The following is a 19,364-nucleotide window of genomic DNA, read 5'->3' on the forward strand; positions in this document are numbered from 1 at the left end:
TTTCACACAATCGCAGAAAGCGGAGCCTTGCTCCACTGTGTTACTTCCTTACCGTTGCACGCGTTTTTCCAGCTCTGGGATAGCCGCAGGGCCCAGGAGGCCCACTGAGGCATAGACAGAGGCCTCCAGGCCCTGCCTGAGCTCTGTCATGGTGTCCCTGTCTCCAGCTCTGTCTCAGCTGTGCCTGGCCACAGACCGCGCTGCTCCAGACCCCAGCGCGCAGGCTGCCTTCCCAGCCTGCCCTTGGCCTCCCTGTGGTCCTGCCTGGCCCGTCACTGGGCTGCATCTGACCCTGCTCGCCACCACTGGGCCTGAACCCCAACCCGGCCTGGCCTGACTTCCTGGCTTGCCCTCAGAGCTGCCGCCTCACCAGGCACTTGTTCGTTCCTCTGGGTTCTCAGCTGCCCCGGGTGCCCGCCCTGCTCCCCTCGTTCACGTAGGCTGAGGCCAGCAGGGCAGGGCCCAGCCGTGGGACGCCCTTTGGCTCCCTGTCCCCGAGGAAGCAGCGTGCCTGCGCTGCTCCCTGACACCGGTCTCTCGCCACCCTCACGAGAGAAAAGGTTTTTCCTTAGGTTGAGGTGGGATTCCCCCTGTTCCAGCTTGTGCCCACTTCTTCACACCTTTCCCCTCGGCAGGCTACAAATCCATCGGATCCCCGTGGGATCTGCAAAGCTTCCACGGCTACCAGAAGCTCGCCCACCACCTTCTGCCCAGACCGCCAGGAGGATTGCTCTACGGAGGCAGGAAGAGTCTGGTAGCTGATTATTAGCAGTAGCTCAGCGCTAGTCCCTGATCTGAGCACAGTCATGGTTCACGCCTCCCCAGAGGAAAAGGACACGGATGCGCGCTCCCTCTCGGAGACGTCTGCAGGACTGATTTTCATTCAGAGCAAGGGCAGAGAGAGACGTGCTAACTGCCTGCATAGGAAGAGAGCCTGAGAGAGCCTTCAGCACTAGGCCTCTCCTCATCCAAACCCGCTAGGTCCGAAGCGCTCCAGTTGTGCAGCAAAACTAAGGCACGTACTAGATGACGCAGTTTATTAAGTACCAAGCTGCAACAGAACACTTGGAATTAGATGCAGGGTAGCGGCTGCACAAGGTGGAAGGCAAAGGTTTCCAGGCTTCATTCATCTCCCTGTGAGCACTCTGTTTTCTGGCACTGGCACTTCCTCTGCTCCAGCATCTTCTCATCGCTAACCGTGTTGGAGGTTCAGCTGTGACTGTGGAAGGGCAGGAAAAGAAAAGGCTGTGTGTTAGTTTTACAGCAGGCTGGGCCAAAGGCGGCGCTGGAAGGTGGGTCCTGGAAGCACAGCACTAACGCGCAGATCCAGATACCGAAAACCAAACACTCAAACGTGTCGACAACAAACTTACAGCCTTTGGGCTACAGACGCACGTGGAAAATTGCGTTACATGGACATAGGGATCAACTTCTTGCGGTTTTTGCCTTATTTCTTGGCCAGCTCTTTCTCCCGTCTCTCTTTTAGACTGCTGTAGTTGGCTGTGACCCACCATGCTAGTCTCCCAACGGCTTCTGGGGTTAAGCCCTGGTTCTGCCCTGGTTCTTCCCGAGTCCCACGCGGAGTGGACAACTGTTCTCGCAGGTCCTGGTTTTATCTTGCCCGCTGCATGCGTTTTTTTGACTGCATCTCCAGCTGTTGGGAAATGTCACCAACTTGTAGGCAGCAAAACAAAAGGAACTCAAAGAGAGAGCTCTCAAGTTACCCACTTCTGTGGCAATCCGTAAGGTGGGGGTCCGTCGAGACTGCATTCGTCACCTGCTGACAGAGTATTAAAATGTATTAAAATCTTGATGTACGGTGACCAGCTCCGCTTCTTCTCGCTCGGGGCCCCTGGGACCGCGTCCTGGTCGGTGAGGCCATTGAGCTCAGCAGCCCTGCTGGGACTCCTGGCTCATGGTTTTTACCCATCACGGTAACTACCTCCGTGTTCATCACCATCATCACCATCTACTGCTACAGCAGCAGCAGGAGCCTCGAGAGAAGTCAATCAATTGCAAAATACAGCCAACAGATAATTAGCAACACGGAAAAAAAGTATAGGAAAAGAATCGTACGGGTTCCAGCAGAAAAAAATAATCACCTCAAATCCACCAAACAAACCAGAGCTCACCTTTCTTCTTTGTTTACCAACTTCGTTGGCCACCTCAGAACAGCTGTTCTCCATCTCCCCCCGGGAACTGAGCTGGGACTCTCTCTTTCTCCCCGCATATGCCATCAGCTTTGTCCGAAGTCCCTCCAGAAGCATCTTCAACCTGCACAGCAAATTAGTAAGGGAAGCGTGAGGCGAAGCAACGGTCGGCCTTTTTCACGTACTCTTATGTAAGCGGCACAGCCGTGGCGTGCTTCATCTGTAACATGCTCGACAGGCCAAGAATTGCTGACAACAGCCAGCCCTCCAGTGCCACACGTCACTTGGAGGGCCCAAAGTTTACCTGAACGGAGGAAGACGAGACTTCCTTCCCTCCCTCCCAGAACTGCCGGCAGCCTGCATTTGCAAGGCCTTTTGCAGCTTTTTAAAACCATAGGCTCAAGCACAGAAGCCCCTTGCAAGATGGAATGCGAGACTTGAATTTGCTCACAAACGGTTATGTACATGCTTTTACGTTAGAGTTCAGTAAAGCTTGACTTCTACACAACGTGATATTTCTTTAAAGCACTAAAAAGCCATGCCTGGTACATTCTTCCTCCAGTGCGACGTTCCTTCCCCGCATTTCGTCCAGAAGCGCTTCTGATCGGCATTTCATCTTGGCCAGCTTCTTCACTTCCTTGCTTTCACTCCCACGCTTTCCAAATAGAAAAGATACATCACACGCAGAGCACAGGAACGGGATGCATATGCAGCACGTGCAGACAGTGTTCTCCACAAAGAAGATAACACGGATCTCCCAGGTCCAGTCTCCTCTCGCAGCTCTCAACCACAGACCTCTCTCCAGTCCACAGCACACGGCCTACCCATCCAAGGAATCGTGCCGATGAGCGCAAGTGCCCCGCATATTGTCCACCAAGCAGATTCAAAACGCAGTAGCACCAGGGGAATGAGGAAACGTATAGACTTTTCCCCTGAGGGTGCCCTGCCCAAAAACCTGGGGGGTTCCCCACAGCCCACCGGATCTTTTCATAAATTACCTGCCCACAAGAAATTCAAAGACTAAAACCAGTCATTCCCGGAAGCCGTTCATATACCTGCCAATGTTGGTGTTCCTTTGCAGTCCGTGTTGTCTGAAAGCCAGTTATCAAGTCCTCCAGGCCCTTACGAGCCTACAGCAGCATTAAAAGAAGAAAAAAGAAGTCACGCTAGGACTTTCCCGACCGAAGGTCACACCTCACGGCCTTTCTTCTTCTCTTGGCAGCATCAGTACAACGCAGTGTTTGCCTGCCCCGCAACGCCACCCGAGCACACAAAATACTGCCTATGGAGGTGTCGTTCCCTTACTAGTTGCGGATTTTCATCTTTGGAGGTCTCCTCGTTGCATTATGGACCCACACCTTCTGGACAAGGAATCCATAATCACTAAAACGGGAAGGTGACCAGAGTACAGGCAACTGAAGAAGTCCTGTCACAGTCTGACGATGCCAGTCAGGCCTCCAGGATGAGGCGCTCGGCACCACTAGAGCCCAAGGAAAGTCCGCAACCGAGGGTACCAAATCCCTCTACTGCGTGACTGTCTGAAGTGCTGCCTGAGGTCTCAACCTCACGACTGGTCTAAAGCAGAAAATACTTAAGCCAGTGCATTACTGTCAACTCCTTAACAAAGACGGCGTTAAGTAGGACTTGCTATGGTCTCATGGGACAACTCGCAAAGCCAGAAAGCTGGGGAGTGGGCCAGCAGGACTTCCAGAGCAGCCTATAGTCAGTAGAACAGAGGAACTGATCTCTCCTAGAGGCTCTCCAGGAAAACCTCATCTTAAAATTTCCCCACGTGAATACGGAACTAGGCTCTGTAGCTCATGAAAAGGGAAGGCTCTGACTAGCTTACTGAGGCAGAGGCTTGCAGGACTTTCTCAAGGGCTTCAATGGTCTTGGCTTGTTGCTGGGCTGTGGCTTCCAGCCTGGCCTTTCCCACTTGGAGCCTGAAAAAGAAGTACAGGCCTTACCGCAGAAGTCCACAAGAGCACAAATCCCAAAAGAAGAGTGTGAAAGAGCCCCATCTAAAACAAGAGCACCTTTGGAAATCGTGTATTACTGTCTTGCTGGGATGCAAGAAGACAGTCCTGTTGTTTTCACACAATCGCAGAAAGCGGAGCCTTGCTCCACTGTGTTACTTCCTTACCGTTGCATGCGTTCTTTCAGCTCTGGGATAGCCGCAGTTCGAGAAGACGTGACCAGAAGGCCCTGCATTTTCCTGGAAGTTGTTAGTTCCCTCTTTTTATTCTTTATGGCGTTCTTCAGGGACTCGGCATAACACTCAGTCTGGGTACGCCGTTCTTTCAATTCCTGCAGCTGTCAAACCACAAGAAGAATCCCCAGTAGTCAGCTTAGGTTTGATAAAAAGGAGTGGACTGCTTTGACTCTCACGTCGACTCTCAAAACCCATGTTACTTCTTCATCTTTTATACTGGCCCCTCTCCTACGTCTACACTGATTTCCTACAGCGTTTCCTAAACGCTGCCACAACACTCCTCCTCCTCTCTCAAGGACTCTGAACACTCTTTGTAGCCCCTTGTTGGCTGCTCCAACACGGTTAGAAGCTCCTCCTGCTCCTACAGTGACTTTGCAACTCCATAACAATGATGATGTGACGAGGGAATACAAAAAAGCACCAGCGCAACACTCCAGTGTGCCTACTCTTTCTCCGTCAGCACACGCTCCGCTTTGCCAAACCCAAGAGAAGCAGCACATACACGTGCTCCGTGAAACTTGAGAAATAGCTTTTTGAAAGGAATACACACACCCTTCTCCAATTAAGGACAAAGTGGCTTCACGGTTAGCGACCTTTCTAATCGTAGGCGCCAGGCTTATAAAACAAGGCGAGTCACTTACCTGTCACTCATCTACTCCTGTTGCAAAGTTGCCTAGTGTACTAAGACCACCTTAGCGCAGCCCTCCACTGTTAACTTCAAGCGGTGCAAACAGGCAGGCACCAAAGGCAGCAGTGCTGTTCCCTCCCAGCCCCCTCGTCACAGCTAGCCGCACCCTGAACCACCCCGGGTTACAGAAAACGCCCAAGAAAGGGATCAGTTCCCCGCTCTGGTTTGCTACAACAGAGGCCTGGGCCCCTGCCAAGAGACAAGAGACAGGCTTTCTCCATACCTTAGCTTTAGACCTGTCCAGTTCCTTCTGCAACTGCAGTTTCTGTTCCTGCAGGTCCCTGCTGTAGCGCTTCTTAGCTTCAAGTGAAGCTTCTGCCAGGGAGTTCTTTTTGAGAGCGTCGGCAAGCCCCTGCTGCAGCTGCCTGACCCACCTCTAAAGAAACAGTGTTCCATGAGCATGGAGACATCAGTAAGAAGATGACAACATGAGAGATGCTTTTACTCATGGGATTATATCATTAGATCGGTCTGCAGGGTGGCCAGCAGGTCGAGGGAGGTGATTCCTCCCTTCTACTCCGCTCTCGTGAGACCCCACCTGGAGTACTGCATCCAGCTCTGGGGTCCGCAGCACAAGGAAGACATGGACTTGTTAGAGCGGGTCCAGAGGAGGGCCACAAAAATGATCAGAGGGCTGAAAGACCTCTCCCATGAAGAAAGGCTGAGAGAGCTGGGGTTGTTCAGCCTGGGGAAGAGGAGGCTCTGGGGAGACCTTATTGCAGCCTTCCAATATAGAAAGGCGGAGAGAGACTTTTTACCAAGGCCTGTAGCGGTAGGACAAGGGGCAACGGTTTTAAACTACAAGAGGGTAGACTTAGATTGGACATAAGGAAGACATTTTTTGCAGCAAGGGTGGTGGGACGCTGGACCAGGTTGCCCAGAGAAGTTGTGGATGCCCCATCCCTGGAAGTGTTCAAAGTCAGGTTGGACGGGGCTTTGAGCAACCTGATCTAGTGGAAGATGTCCCTGCCCACGGCAGGGGGTTGGGCGAGAAGACCTTTAAAGGACCCTTCCAGCCCAAACCATTCCATGCTTCTATGACTCAGTGAATTCAAAGATAAGAGATTTTGGCCGCCACCAGCAGGCAGCTGCAGGCATCTTTCTCAGCTGCGCACATCCAAACTATCGGCAGCTCTTCATGAGACTTTCCCCTTCCTAATACAGAGAAAAGGCTTAAGCATTCTTCTCCTTGGAACACAGGCTGAGAGTCTGCGCACGTGCTTTTTTCCAACCCACTGTGTTCCCTCTTTATGCAGACCTTCTGCTTCACAACGGGAAGAAAATGAGGTCGGAAATATGCTTCAGGTCCAGATTCAATAACCTCCTCTCAGCAGCACTCCAAAATGAACTCGGCAGCAAGAACAGCTCTCCGTACACTGACAGGTTCTATTTACAGATATCTGCATCAGCCTCTATTAGAGTCACCTGTCTGTCGCCTTGACAATCTGCTTGAGTTGAAGCATCCTTCTTTAGCTGATGCTCTTCTCTCCCCAGTGCAGTAACCTGAGCGAGCGAGAACACAGACAGACAGTCAGACAGTGGGGAAAGGAATCCCCAGCAACACTGCAGCATGACACTGCATTTCAGCACCGGGGCTACAGAAGCGGGACTTCTGCATTACCTCCGGAAGAGAAAGCACCTCATTCTCAGAAGAGGAGTCAAAATCTTCCAGTTGTTCTGCTCCTCCCACTGGCAAGACACCTATGAAGGAGGCAAGAAGCGCGATGCTGCTGTGAGTGCTTATTTCCCTCTGCTTTTCCCCATCTGCTTCACTGCAGAGAAGCTTACAGAGGTAACCATTTAGTCCGTCAGGAAATTACCATTGCCGCGCGCCTCTGCAACGGACTGCACGCACGCTCCGTGTCTGTCTGCAGCTGGAAGCAGCACGCCGGCCGGCCCTTTCCTTGGACCTTCAGAATCCGTCTGCGTAATTTAAAAGACATGCGTGAGAACTGGCACAGACTCCTTCTCGACCCGTTTCCGCGCACAAAGCTCCCGCTTCAGCCAACACGCGTAACGTGGTAACAGGTGACGGGCAGAACGGAAAGGGCAAACGCAGGCAGCGTGTTAGGCATCTCTGTTGAGCAGGGCTTTCAAAAGGGGCCGAAGTACACCTGCCCAAGATAGAGAGGCCCTAGGCAGAAGCAGCTACGCATCTAGACTGTAGGCCCTGCGGGCGACCAGTTGACACTGACTGGATCCAGAGACGGGAGCTGTGTGGTGGAAAACCAGCAATCCCCACAGCGCCAGCCTTCTAGATATCAGAGGATTGTAACCGTTGGGAAGCTTTACCGCTTCAGTCCTGTACTAGAAATCCAGCTCCAAAGCCAGCTGCTAGGAGACCCGGGTCATTAGCTTGACCTCACCTCCTCCCAGTCCTAACTGAAGAGCTTGCCTGCAGCAGCGGCCTGTCAAGGTCCCAGTTACGAGCGTGTGGCGGAAGCAGCAGCAGCAGCAGAGGGAAACGAGCCCAGAAGCAAGCGAGCCCAGTGGGGCCCCACTGCCTCCTTCAGAGAAGGGGAAGAGTGGCTGGAAAGCTGCCCAGCGGAAAAGGACCTGGGGGCGTTGGTCGACAGCCGGCTGAATATGAGCAGCAGTGTGCCCAGGTGGCCAAGGCGGCCAATAGCATCCTGGCTTGGATCAGAAATAGCGTGGCCAGCTGGACTAGGGAAGCGATTGTCCCTTTGTACTTGGCACTGGTGAGGCCGCACCTCGACTACCGTGTTTGCTTTTTGGGCCCCTCACTGCAAGAAAGACATTGAGGTGCTGGAGCGCGTCCAAAGAAGAGCAAGGAAGCTGGTGAAGGGTCTAGAGAACAGGTCCTATGAGGAGCGGCTGAGGGAACTGGGGCTTGTTTAGTCTGGAGGAAAGGAGGCTGAGGGCACACCTTATCGCTCTCTACAACTACCTGAAAGGAGGTTGTAGCGAGGTGGGTGTCGGTCTCTTTTCCCAAGTAGCAAGTGATAGGACAATTGGAAACAGCCTCAGGTTGGGCCAGGGGAGGTTTGGGTTGGATATTAGGCAAGATTTCTTCACTGAAAGGGTTGTCAAGCACTGGAACAGGCTGCCCAGGGAAGTGGTTGAGTCACCATCCCCGGAGGCTTTTAGAAGATGAGTATACGTGGCGCTTAGGGACACGGTTTAGGGCTGGACTCGGCAGTGTTAGGTGTACGGTTGCACTCGATGATCTTAAGGGTCTTTTCTGACCTAAACGATTCTATGATTCTACCTCAGAATCAAAAGGGGAGTCATCATCTTCCTCTTGTTCTGCTCCTCCCACTGGCAAGACACCTATGAAGGAGGCAAGAAGCGCGATGCTGCTGTGAGTGCTTATTTCCCTCTGCTTTTCCCCATCTGCTTCACTGCAGAGAAGCTTACAGAGGTAACCATTTAGTCCGTCAGGAAATTACCATTGCCGCGCGCCTCTGCAACGGACTGCACGCACGCTCCGTGTCTGTCTGCAGCTGGAAGCAGCACGCCGGCCGGCCCTTTCCTTGGACCTTCAGAATCCGTCTGCGTAATTTAAAAGACATGCGTGAGAACTGGCACAGACTCCTTCTCGACCCGTTTCCGCGCACAAAGCTCCCGCTTCAGCCAACACGCGTAACGTGGTAACAGGTGACGGGCAGAACGAAAAGGGCAAACGCAGGCAGCGTGTTAGGCATCTCTGTTGAGCAGGGCTTTCAAAAGGGGCCGAAGTACACCTGCCCAAGATAGAGAGGCCCTAGGCAGAAGCAGCTACGCATCTAGACTGTAGGCCCTGCGGGCGACCAGTTGACACTGACTGGATCCGGAGACGGGAGCTGTGTGGTGGAAAACCAGCAATCCCCACAGCGCCAGCCTTCTAGATATCAGAGGATTGTAACCGTTGGGAAGCTTTACCGCTTCAGTCCTGTACTAGAAATCCAGCTCCAAAGCCAGCTGCTAGGAGACCCGGGTCATTAGCTTGACCTCACCTCCTCCCAGTCCTAACTGAAGAGCTTGCCTGCAGCAGCGGCCTGTCAAGGTCCCAGTTACGAGCGTGTGGCGGAAGCAGCAGCAGCAGCAGAGGGAAACGAGCCCAGAAGCAAGCAAGCCCAGTGGGGCCCCACTGCCTCCTTCAGAGAAGGGGAAGAGTGGCTGGAAAGCTGCCCAGCGGAAAAGGACCTGGGGGCGTTGGTCGACAGCCGGCTGAATATGAGCAGCAGTGTGCCCAGGTGGCCAAGGCGGCCAATAGCATCCTGGCTTGGATCAGAAATAGCGTGGCCAGCTGGACTAGGGAAGCGATTGTCCCTTTGTACTTGGCACTGGTGAGGCCGCACCTCGACTACCGTGTTTGCTTTTTGGGCCCCTCACTGCAAGAAAGACATTGAGGTGCTGGAGCGCGTCCAAAGAAGAGCAAGGAAGCTGGTGAAGGGTCTAGAGAACAGGTCCTATGAGGAGCGGCTGAGGGAACTGGGGCTTGTTTAGTCTGGAGGAAAGGAGGCTGAGGGCACACCTTATCGCTCTCTACAACTACCTGAAAGGAGGTTGTAGCGAGGTGGGTGTCGGTCTCTTTTCCCAAGTAGCAAGTGATAGGACAATTGGAAACAGCCTCAGGTTGGGCCAGGGGAGGTTTGGGTTGGATATTAGGCAAGATTTCTTCACTGAAAGGGTTGTCAAGCACTGGAACAGGCTGCCCAGGGAAGTGGTTGAGTCACCATCCCCGGAGGCTTTTAGAAGATGAGTATACGTGGCGCTTAGGGACACGGTTTAGGGCTGGACTCGGCAGTGTTAGGTGTACGGTTGCACTCGATGATCTTAAGGGTCTTTTCTGACCTAAACGATTCTATGATTCTACCTCAGAATCAAAAGGGGAGTCATCATCTTCCTCTTGTTCTGCTCCTCCCACTGGCAAGACACCTATGAAGGAGGCAAGAAGCGCGATGCTGCTGTGAGTGCTTATTTCACTCTGCTTTTCCCCATCTGCTTCACTGCAGAGAAGCTTACAGAGGTAACCATTTAGTCCGTCAGGAAATTACCATTGCCGCGCGCCTCTGCAACGGACTGCACGCACGCTCCGTGTCTGTCTGCAGCTGGAAGCAGCACGCCGGCCGGCCCTTTCCTTGGACCTTCAGAATCCGTCTGCGTAATTTAAAAGACATGCGTGAGAACTGGCACAGACTCCTTCTCGACCCGTTTCCGCGCACAAAGCTCCCGCTTCAGCCAACACGCGTAACGTGGTAACAGGTGACGGGCAGAACGGAAAGGGCAAACGCAGGCAGCGTGTTAGGCATCTCTGTTGAGCAGGGCTTTCAAAAGGGGCCGAAGTACACCTGCCCAAGATAGAGAGGCCCTAGGCAGAAGCAGCTACGCATCTAGACTGTAGGCCCTGCGGGCGACCAGTTGACACTGACTGGATCCGGAGACGGGAGCTGTGTGGTGGAAAACCAGCAATCCCCACAGCGCCAGCCTTCTAGATATCAGAGGATTGTAACCGTTGGGAAGCTTTACCGCTTCAGTCCTGTACTAGAAATCCAGCTCCAAAGCCAGCTGCTAGGAGACCCGGGTCATTAGCTTGACCTCACCTCCTCCCAGTCCTAACTGAAGAGCTTGCCTGCAGCAGCGGCCTGTCAAGGTCCCAGTTACGAGCGTGTGGCAGAAGCAGCAGCAGCAGCAGAGGGAAACGAGCCCAGAAGCAAGCGAGCCCAGTGGGGCCCCACTGCCTCCTTCAGAGAAGGGGAAGAGTGGCTGGAAAGCTGCCCAGCGGAAAAGGACCTGGGGGCGTTGGTCGACAGCCGGCTGAATATGAGCAGCAGTGTGCCCAGGTGGCCAAGGCGGCCAATAGCATCCTGGCTTGGATCAGAAATAGCGTGGCCAGCTGGACTAGGGAAGCGATTGTCCCTTTGTACTTGGCACTGGTGAGGCCGCACCTCGACTACCGTGTTTGCTTTTTGGGCCCCTCACTGCAAGAAAGACATTGAGGTGCTGGAGCGCGTCCAAAGAAGAGCAAGGAAGCTGGTGAAGGGTCTAGAGAACAGGTCCTATGAGGAGCGGTTGAGGGAACTGGGGCTTGTTTAGTCTGGAGGAAAGGAGGCTGAGGGCACACCTTATCGCTCTCTACAACTACCTGAAAGGAGGTTGTAGCGAGGTGGGTGTCGGTCTCTTTTCCCAAGTAGCAAGTGATAGGACAATTGGAAACAGCCTCAGGTTGGGCCAGGGGAGGTTTGGGTTGGATATTAGGCAAGATTTCTTCACTGAAAGGGTTGTCAAGCACTGGAACAGGCTGCCCAGGGAAGTGGTTGAGTCACCATCCCCGGAGGCTTTTAGAAGATGAGTATACGTGGCGCTTAGGGACACGGTTTAGGGCTGGACTCGGCAGTGTTAGGTGTACGGTTGCACTCGATGATCTTAAGGGTCTTTTCTGACCTAAACGATTCTATGATTCTACCTCAGAATCAAAAGGGGAGTCATCATCTTCCTCTTGTTCTGCTCCTCCCACTGGCAAGACACCTATGAAGGAGGCAAGAAGCGCGATGCTGCTGTGAGTGCTTATTTCCCTCTGCTTTTCCCCATCTGCTTCACTGCAGAGAAGCTTACAGAGGTAACCATTTAGTCCGTCAGGAAATTACCATTGCCGCGCGCCTCTGCAACGGACTGCACGCACGCTCCGTGTCTGTCTGCAGCTGGAAGCAGCACGCCGGCCGGCCCTTTCCTTGGACCTTCAGAATCCGTCTGCGTAATTTAAAAGACATGCGTGAGAACTGGCACAGACTCCTTCTCAACCCGTTTCCGCGCACAAAGCTCCCGCTTCAGCCAACACGCGTAACGTGGTAACAGGTGACGGGCAGAACGAAAAGGGCAAACGCAGGCAGCGTGTTAGGCATCTCTGTTGAGCAGGGCTTTCAAAAGGGGCCGAAGTACACCTGCCCAAGATAGAGAGGCCCTAGGCAGAAGCAGCTACGCATCTAGACTGTAGGCCCTGCGGGCGACCAGTTGACACTGACTGGATCCGGAGACGGGAGCTGTGTGGTGGAAAACCAGCAATCCCCACAGCGCCAGCCTTCTAGATATCAGAGGACTGTAACCGTTGGGAAGCTTTACCGCTTCAGTCCTGTACTAGAAATCCAGCTCCAAAGCCAGCTGCTAGGAGACCCGGGTCATTAGCTTGACCTCACCTCCTCCCAGTCCTAACTGAAGAGCTTGCCTGCAGCAGCGGCCTGTCAAGGTCCCAGTTACGAGCGTGTGGCGGAAGCAGCAGCAGCAGCAGAGGGAAACGAGCCCAGAAGCAAGCGAGCCCAGTGGGGCCCCACTGCCTCCTTCAGAGAAGGGGAAGAGTGGCTGGAAAGCTGCCCAGCGGAAAAGGACCTGGGGGCGTTGGTCGACAGCCGGCTGAATATGAGCAGCAGTGTGCCCAGGTGGCCAAGGCGGCCAATAGCATCCTGGCTTGGATCAGAAATAGCGTGGCCAGCTGGACTAGGGAAGCGATTGTCCCTTTGTACTTGGCACTGGTGAGGCCGCACCTCGACTACCGTGTTTGCTTTTTGGGCCCCTCACTGCAAGAAAGACATTGAGGTGCTGGAGCGCGTCCAAAGAAGAGCAAGGAAGCTGGTGAAGGGTCTAGAGAACAGGTCCTATGAGGAGCGGCTGAGGGAACTGGGGCTTGTTTAGTCTGGAGGAAAGGAGGCTGAGGGCACACCTTATCGCTCTCTACAACTACCTGAAAGGAGGTTGTAGCGAGGTGGGTGTCGGTCTCTTTTCCCAAGTAGCAAGTGATAGGACAATTGGAAACAGCCTCAGGTTGGGCCAGGGGAGGTTTGGGTTGGATATTAGGCAAGATTTCTTCACTGAAAGGGTTGTCAAGCACTGGAACAGGCTGCCCAGGGAAGTGGTTGAGTCACCATCCCCGGAGGCTTTTAGAAGATGAGTATACGTGGCGCTTAGGGACACGGTTTAGGGCTGGACTCGGCAGTGTTAGGTGTACGGTTGCACTCGATGATCTTAAGGGTCTTTTCTGACCTAAACGATTCTATGATTCTACCTCAGAATCAAAAGGGGAGTCATCATCTTCCTCTTGTTCTGCTCCTGCTGCTGGCAGGACACCTACGAAGGAGGCAAGAAGCGCGATGCTGCTGTGAGTGCTTATTTCCCTCTGCTTCTCCCCAGCCCTCAAGCCCTGCGTCCCGTCGACGGGTTATCGTTCTCCTACAGGCCCTAGTGATTTGTCCTCGTCACCTCCTCCACGGTGGCGGATCGTACCTGCTCCGGTCATTGCAGGTGCGCCCAAGGGAACGTCAGCAGTTGTCCCAGAGCAAGAGCTGTCAAGTACTGCTGGGCCTTCTGTGCTTCCTGCAGAACATTCACCCGTCCTTTCACAGTTCACAAATTCCTCCCATTGGTTATAAATACTATATAGAGAAAGGAAGGAAATGCATTCAGTAAAAATACCTCCACACTTGCATACACTCTCTACTGGAAGAGCAACAGCCATTCATGAGCCATCCTCCCCATATTCATAGCCAGCTGGTAAAGGGTAACACACACACACACACACACACACAGAGACAGAGCTTACTGCACTGCTAGAGTAGTGGAGACTGAAATACTCACTACAGGCATGTTCACGCTACAGGTGCCTATTCTTGTCTATGGAGTAACTCAGCCCTGCTGGCTACAGTCTCATCTGAAAACCCCCGCTCCGTTTTGAGGGCCAGTGAGATTAACAAGACCCCTGGCAGACTGACATCTAACTACAAGGCTTCTACCTCAGCGGGATGCTATACTAATGCTGTAGCAACTCTTCACATCAAGCCGGGGTAACGTCTCCTCAAGCCCAGTCCTGACTTTGAAGGGCTTCAGAAATTCCCATGGTTAGTCTGAGGACCTGGGAGTTTAGAGAGCTCCTAAGTGGGATATCGAGAGGCCAAGAAAGATTGCGGTTGCATTCCAAGCACACCAGGGGTTAAGTACATTGCATAGTGTTATCTTCTAACAACCCTGGCAGAGGGTCAGCTGGGGCTCCGGAGAGAGACCACTTTCAGGTTTGCTTCATAAGCAGAACTAAAAACCAAACAAAAAGCCCCAAACAAACAAGAAAAGAAAATATTAAAAACGCGCTCCAGACCAAGGCTGCGCTGCAAAATGGTGCATTAGCGCAACATTGATACTGTGCCAGCAGCCGGGAGGGAAGGAATGAACGTGTTGTTTTGGTAGAGCAATCCTCAAACGTGCTTTATTCCTAAAGGGGTTTTTACTCCACAGTTTACCCAGGCACCCTTCTCTCCTGCTTCCCATTGGTACAGGCTGACAGGGGGGGCAGGGGGAGAAGAAATGAAGTCGAGATGCAGTGACAAGAGGTCACGGGCAGTTGTTTATGGCTAGACAAGGCATGCTCGTAGGCATAATGCAGTTCATTCACCCATCACTAGGCTACTATTTCCTTCAGCCTAGCTGTTAAGCACACATAGCCACCTTAGCGAAGGAACGGCCAGGGGTGCAAAGCTACCCACGAGAGGAGGAAAACCGCTGAAGAGTTTAACTCGGGGGATATCAGTTAGATCCCCTCTGCAACAAAAGGCAGGTAGTTGCTAGTCAGTTGAGTTGAGTGGAGCTTGGCAGCACACAGGTGGATTCTCGGAGAGAACCGTGGGGGGAAGTTTCCCTCAACTTCCAAATCCACTCTCGACACAGAAGGAGATGCATCAGAAGACGTCACTGGGCCCAGCTTCAGCAAAGGACTCAACGCCTCATTAAACCCCGGTGATGTTACCAAAAAGGGCCGTACTCAGCACGGACGTTCTGAGAACGCAGCTGCTCTAACGAGGACGTAAAACACTTACTCAGCATATCCAGACAGTCTGGCATAAGAGAGAGCTGTCCTGCCAAACTCGTCTTCATGAGAAAGTTCAGCACCATGCCGAAGAAGAAGTCGTATTACATTCACATCCCCAGCAGCAACAGCAACCATAAGAGTGGTCCTAAAGCATCCAAGAGATGATAGGAAATACATCAGCTTCTGTGGACATTGCATTGCCATTACTTCAGTCCCTCTTTGCTCCCCAAACAATTCATTTCCCCTCTCCTACAGGCAGAGTGAAAGCACAGCCAAACACGTGGAAGCGTCGGAGAATTGAGGCTGGCAGGACCTCAGGAGGTCTCCAGGCCAACCACCTGCCCAGAGCAGACTCGGGGGGTGGGGGCGCACGCGTGTGTGCACACGCACGCGTGTGTGTGGCACCACAGCCAACGCTTTCTTGCAGTCCTCAGTGCAGAAATCGTCCCCTGAGGTAAGAGAGCAGCCGAGTGGGGGTGTGCTGTCACAAGTCACGCGGTAGGAGCTCCTTCCGAGCAGCTCCTGGTTCTTTTTCAAAGCTCGTTCCTATGGCTGCCATCAATCCAACTTGAACAATGCTAAGGAGTCCCACGCGCACTTTTGAGAAACCCTTCACCTTTTATGCCTATCTCGAGCATGCACGTCAGCTCCTTTTTGAAGAAGGAACTCGACCATCTCTTCACAGTGCTCGGTGATCGCAACAGCAAGCGGAGTGTATCCCATCTGAAAGGAGAAATCACCTCCCTTACAATAACACAGAAAAGTCAAGCAAGTTGTGGGAAGAGGAGCCTTACCCAAAGTCCACGCTTACCTTATTCTGAGCATCAATATGGGCATTGTGCTCAAGTAACAGCTCCACTAGAGATTTGCTAGGAATGGCGGCAGCCAGGTGAAGGGCAGTGTTGCCGCCAGCACCTCTGAGGTCAGGGTTGGCACCGTGTTCCAGCAGAATAGCCACACAGTCTTTGTGCTGGTGCTCTACTGCCTGGAAAGAAGACACAAAGGAGGAATAACTTCCAACATCTACGTTTCTCTCTGTCAGAACTCCCGCGTCTTCCCAACACTGGCAAGTACGAGCGTCTTCAAAGATTAGGCAACATATGCCCCTTCCCCGCTGACTACAAGGTACCTGTTTCTACGCAGGCCTATGTGAAGAATCATGCAAGGTGTGTATCGCTCAGTGCATAATCGATAAGCCCAAGGTACAACAGCATAACGTATTCCATGTACCTTCATCAGCGGCGATTTCTTAGAATTGTCACGAGGGTTTAGCTGGCACTTCTTTCCTGCTAGAAATCGAACGACATCTGCATGGCCGTTCGCACAAGCAAGATGCAGAGGCGTCCTAGAAATTAAATATATTCAGTTAACACAGACAGACAGCTGAAGACATCGTTTCAGGCTGTGGTACGCGCCACATAGGGCCACAAGCCTCAACTGGCAAAAAACAAGCCGAAAGCAAGCGTCCTCGTTCCAGAGCCGGTGGCGGGAGCTGCACACCCAAAGCCTGGGGCTGGCTAGGAAAAATCCCCAACGCATCCGCTGAGTCAGGAGGCATTTCCTCGGCTGTGTCAATGAACCTGCACAGACAGACTCCTGTGCCCAGGCACTGGTCCCTGCCTCCAGCAGGACTGCCCAGCCACCCAGCACAGCAAAGGAGACCGCGTCTTGGCAGCCTGGAGTCTATGGAGGCTACGTAAGTCTACAGAGACTGCGGAGTCTGCGTAAGCCCCTGGGTTTTCCCCCGATCAGTCCCGTGCCAGACATGTCGCAGAGACATAGGGGATGGGATTTCTAACAGCAACGGGAAGGCTGTGCCGTGTCTGTCCGCAAATCCATGCCCTGCTCAAGCAAGCCGCTCGGTCTGGCAAGGGGAAAGGAGCCGTCTCTGCTTGGACGAAGGCCTGCTGAGCTCCACAGAAGATTCACTACAGGGACCAGGCTGGCAGGGCAGAGCAGGGCAGGGCAGAGCGGAGCGGAGCGGAGCGGAGCATCCGCCGCCTCCTGTCTCAGCTTGGGTCAGGCCTCCGCTAAGGCCAGCGCTGTGGAGCCGGCCCTGCTCCTAGGGCGCTTGCGACCGTGCCGGGCTTTGCCGGCTCTTCCAGCCAGGGTGGGTGGAGGCTTTGCTACGGGCACTGCCCGCCCCTTACTGCTTCTGCGCGTTCCGCCCGTTGACGCGGAATCTCTTCCGCCACCAGCGCCGCTGCAGCCGGGCCAGGTCACCGCTGGCGGCCGCGCTGTGCAGCCCGCCCCAGCCCTCCTCCCGGAGCTCGGAGGCCCCGGCGGCGCCGGGCGCGGGAGCGCTGCCGGACGGCGGCCGCTCCCGCACCCTCCCGAGGAGTCCGATGAGCCTCTGCATGCTGCGGCGGGGACAAGGGCACGGCCCGCCCCGGGGCTAGCAGCCGCAGGAGGCGCCCGGCGGGCTCTGCCGAGCCGCGGGCGGGGAGAGGGCGAGAAGAGCCGAGAGCCGAGCCCCGAGCGGCGGCCGCGGCTCGCAGCCCCCGACGCTCCCAGCCAGAGACGCGCTGCCGGTCCCGCCGCGGCGGCGACAGCACTGAGCGGCGGCGCCTGCAGGGGGCGGCCTAACTCTCGGGGCGTCACAGGGGGCGCGACGGGGGGGCGTCACAGGGGGCGGGGTGACGCCGGCCCGTCGCGAGCGGGCTCTGCCTCCGCCGTCGGGGCGCCCCCGGGGCGGGGGCCGGCTGGCCGGAAAATGCCTCTGAAGATGTGCCGTTTGCACAGCTGCTGTTCAAGAGCCCTATTTGCTCCCGTGTTAGAATGTTGACGGATGCGTCCCTCTGTGCGTCGGGCGAGGTTCTGGAGTAAAATACGGCAGCGGTGGCCACGGACGGGGCTGCTGACAAACCGTCGAACGCGCACCAAAGCTTCGCCCTGTCCCGCCTCTCCCCCGGGGCGGGGGCCGGGTGGCCGGCGGCTGCGGCAGTGGCCGAAGCGGCCCTCGCCTCACCCGCTCCGCGTTTCCCCTCAGCGCGTGGCCGCGGAGCCTGGGGATGCGGGTCCCCAAAAGCAGAGCCGGAGGCGGCCAGCACCTGGCTCGGGCGGGCGCGGACCTCGGGCGGTCTCTCGCCTGGCTCTCGCTGTCACTCGCAGTGACACCCCCTCGGGGCTAGTGTGAACGTACATCGTGCTGGCATGAGGCGCGCGTTCGCGTGGCCAGGTTTCCTCCAGCGTGCTCTTCTGCAAGGCTGCTCAGCTCCTGCGACCCAGCGGAAGATGTGCACCAGCTCCTCTGTACACGGTGCCAGGCACGTGAAGCACGTGACCCCTGCCCAGAAACCGAGGGGGCAGAAGAGGGCCAGAAGGACACGAAGGAAAGAGCTGGGGAGCTGCAGCCCTGCTCCATGGGCTAAACTGCTGGCAGGCCACCCTGGGGACCACACCTGATCCTGCTGGTTGTCTCCTTTTTGCCGGCGCGTTAGGGTAGAAACCCAAAGTCATTTGCTTCATATCGGCCACAGGTGAAAGCACCTTGCTTATGCTGACACCAACACCCGAATTAGCCCCACTGGGAAATTTCAAGTCAGGACGGTAAAAGCTCTGCAGAGGAAACCACAGGCATTCCTCTTCACTGTTTCAGGGAAGGCTCTGACTCGCTTCCTGAGGCAGAGGCTTGCAGGTCTTTCTCAAGGGCTTCAATGGTCTTGGCTTGTTGCTGGGCTGTGGCTTCCAGCCTGGCCCTTCCCACTTGGAGCCTGAAAAAGAAGTACAGGCCTTACCGCAGAAGTCCACAAGAGCACAAATCCCAAAAGAAGAGTGTGAAAGAACCCCATCTAAAACAAGAGCACCTTTGGAAATCGTGTATTACTGTCTTGCTGGGATGCAAGAAGACAGTCCTGTTGTTTTCACACAATCGCAGAAAGCGGAGCCTTGCTCCACTGTGTTACTTCCTTACCGTTGCACGCGTTCTTCCAGCTCTGGGATAGCCGCAGGGCCCAGGAGGCCCACTGAGGCATAGACAGAGGCCTCCAGGCCCTGCCTGAGCTCTGTCATGGTGTCCCTGTCTCCAGCTCTGTCTCAGCTGTGCCTGGCCACAGACCGCGCTGCTCCAGACCCCAGCGCGCAGGCTGCCTTCCCAGCCTGCCCTTGGCCTCCCTGTGGTCCTGCCTGGCCCGTCACTGGGCTGCATCTGACCCTGCTCGCCACCACTGGGCCTGAACCCCAACCCGGCCTGGCCTGACTTCCTGGCTTGCCCTCAGAGCTGCCGCCTCACCAGGCACTTGTTCGTTCCTCTGGGTTCTCAGCTGCCCCGGGTGCCCGCCCTGCTCCCCTCGTTCGCGTAGGCTGAGGCCAGCAGGGCAGGGCCCAGCCGTGGGACGCCCTTTGGCTCCCTGTCCCCGAGGAAGCAGCGTGCCTGCGCTGCTCCCTGACACCGGTCTCTCGCCACCCTCACGAGAGAAAAGGTTTTTCCTTAGGTTGAGGTGGGATTCCCCCTGTTCCAGCTTGTGCCCACTTCTTCACACCTTTCCCCTCGGCAGGCTACAAATCCATCGGATCCCCGTGGGA

General features: G+C 55.0%; 1 protein-coding gene across 1 annotated transcript; it reads right to left on the reverse strand.

Moving 5' to 3' along the window:
* Nucleotides 1–1,011: 1,011 nt before the first annotated feature.
* LOC143155618 (uncharacterized) lies at nucleotides 1,012–18,851 on the reverse strand. Its single transcript, XM_076328588.1, has 25 exons — nucleotides 18,754–18,851; nucleotides 17,170–17,408; nucleotides 16,071–16,204; nucleotides 15,652–15,825; nucleotides 15,457–15,563; nucleotides 14,848–14,985; nucleotides 13,268–13,416; nucleotides 13,050–13,111; nucleotides 11,641–11,743; nucleotides 11,460–11,521; nucleotides 10,051–10,153; nucleotides 9,870–9,931; nucleotides 8,461–8,563; nucleotides 8,280–8,341; nucleotides 6,871–6,973; nucleotides 6,672–6,751; nucleotides 6,476–6,553; nucleotides 5,274–5,426; nucleotides 4,294–4,463; nucleotides 4,000–4,093; nucleotides 3,206–3,280; nucleotides 2,693–2,970; nucleotides 2,133–2,274; nucleotides 1,729–1,780; nucleotides 1,012–1,654 (listed from the first exon to the last, which is right to left on the reverse strand). The coding sequence occupies exons 1-25, from the start codon at nucleotides 18,849–18,851 to the stop codon at nucleotides 1,314–1,316; spliced, it is 3,162 nt and encodes a 1,053-aa protein (XP_076184703.1). The 3' UTR covers nucleotides 1,012–1,313.
* Nucleotides 18,852–19,364: the final 513 nt, after the last annotated feature.

This window comes from Aptenodytes patagonicus, chromosome 1 (assembly GCF_965638725.1).
Source record: "Aptenodytes patagonicus chromosome 1, bAptPat1.pri.cur, whole genome shotgun sequence".
NCBI classification, from domain to species: Eukaryota; Metazoa; Chordata; class Aves; order Sphenisciformes; family Spheniscidae; genus Aptenodytes; species Aptenodytes patagonicus.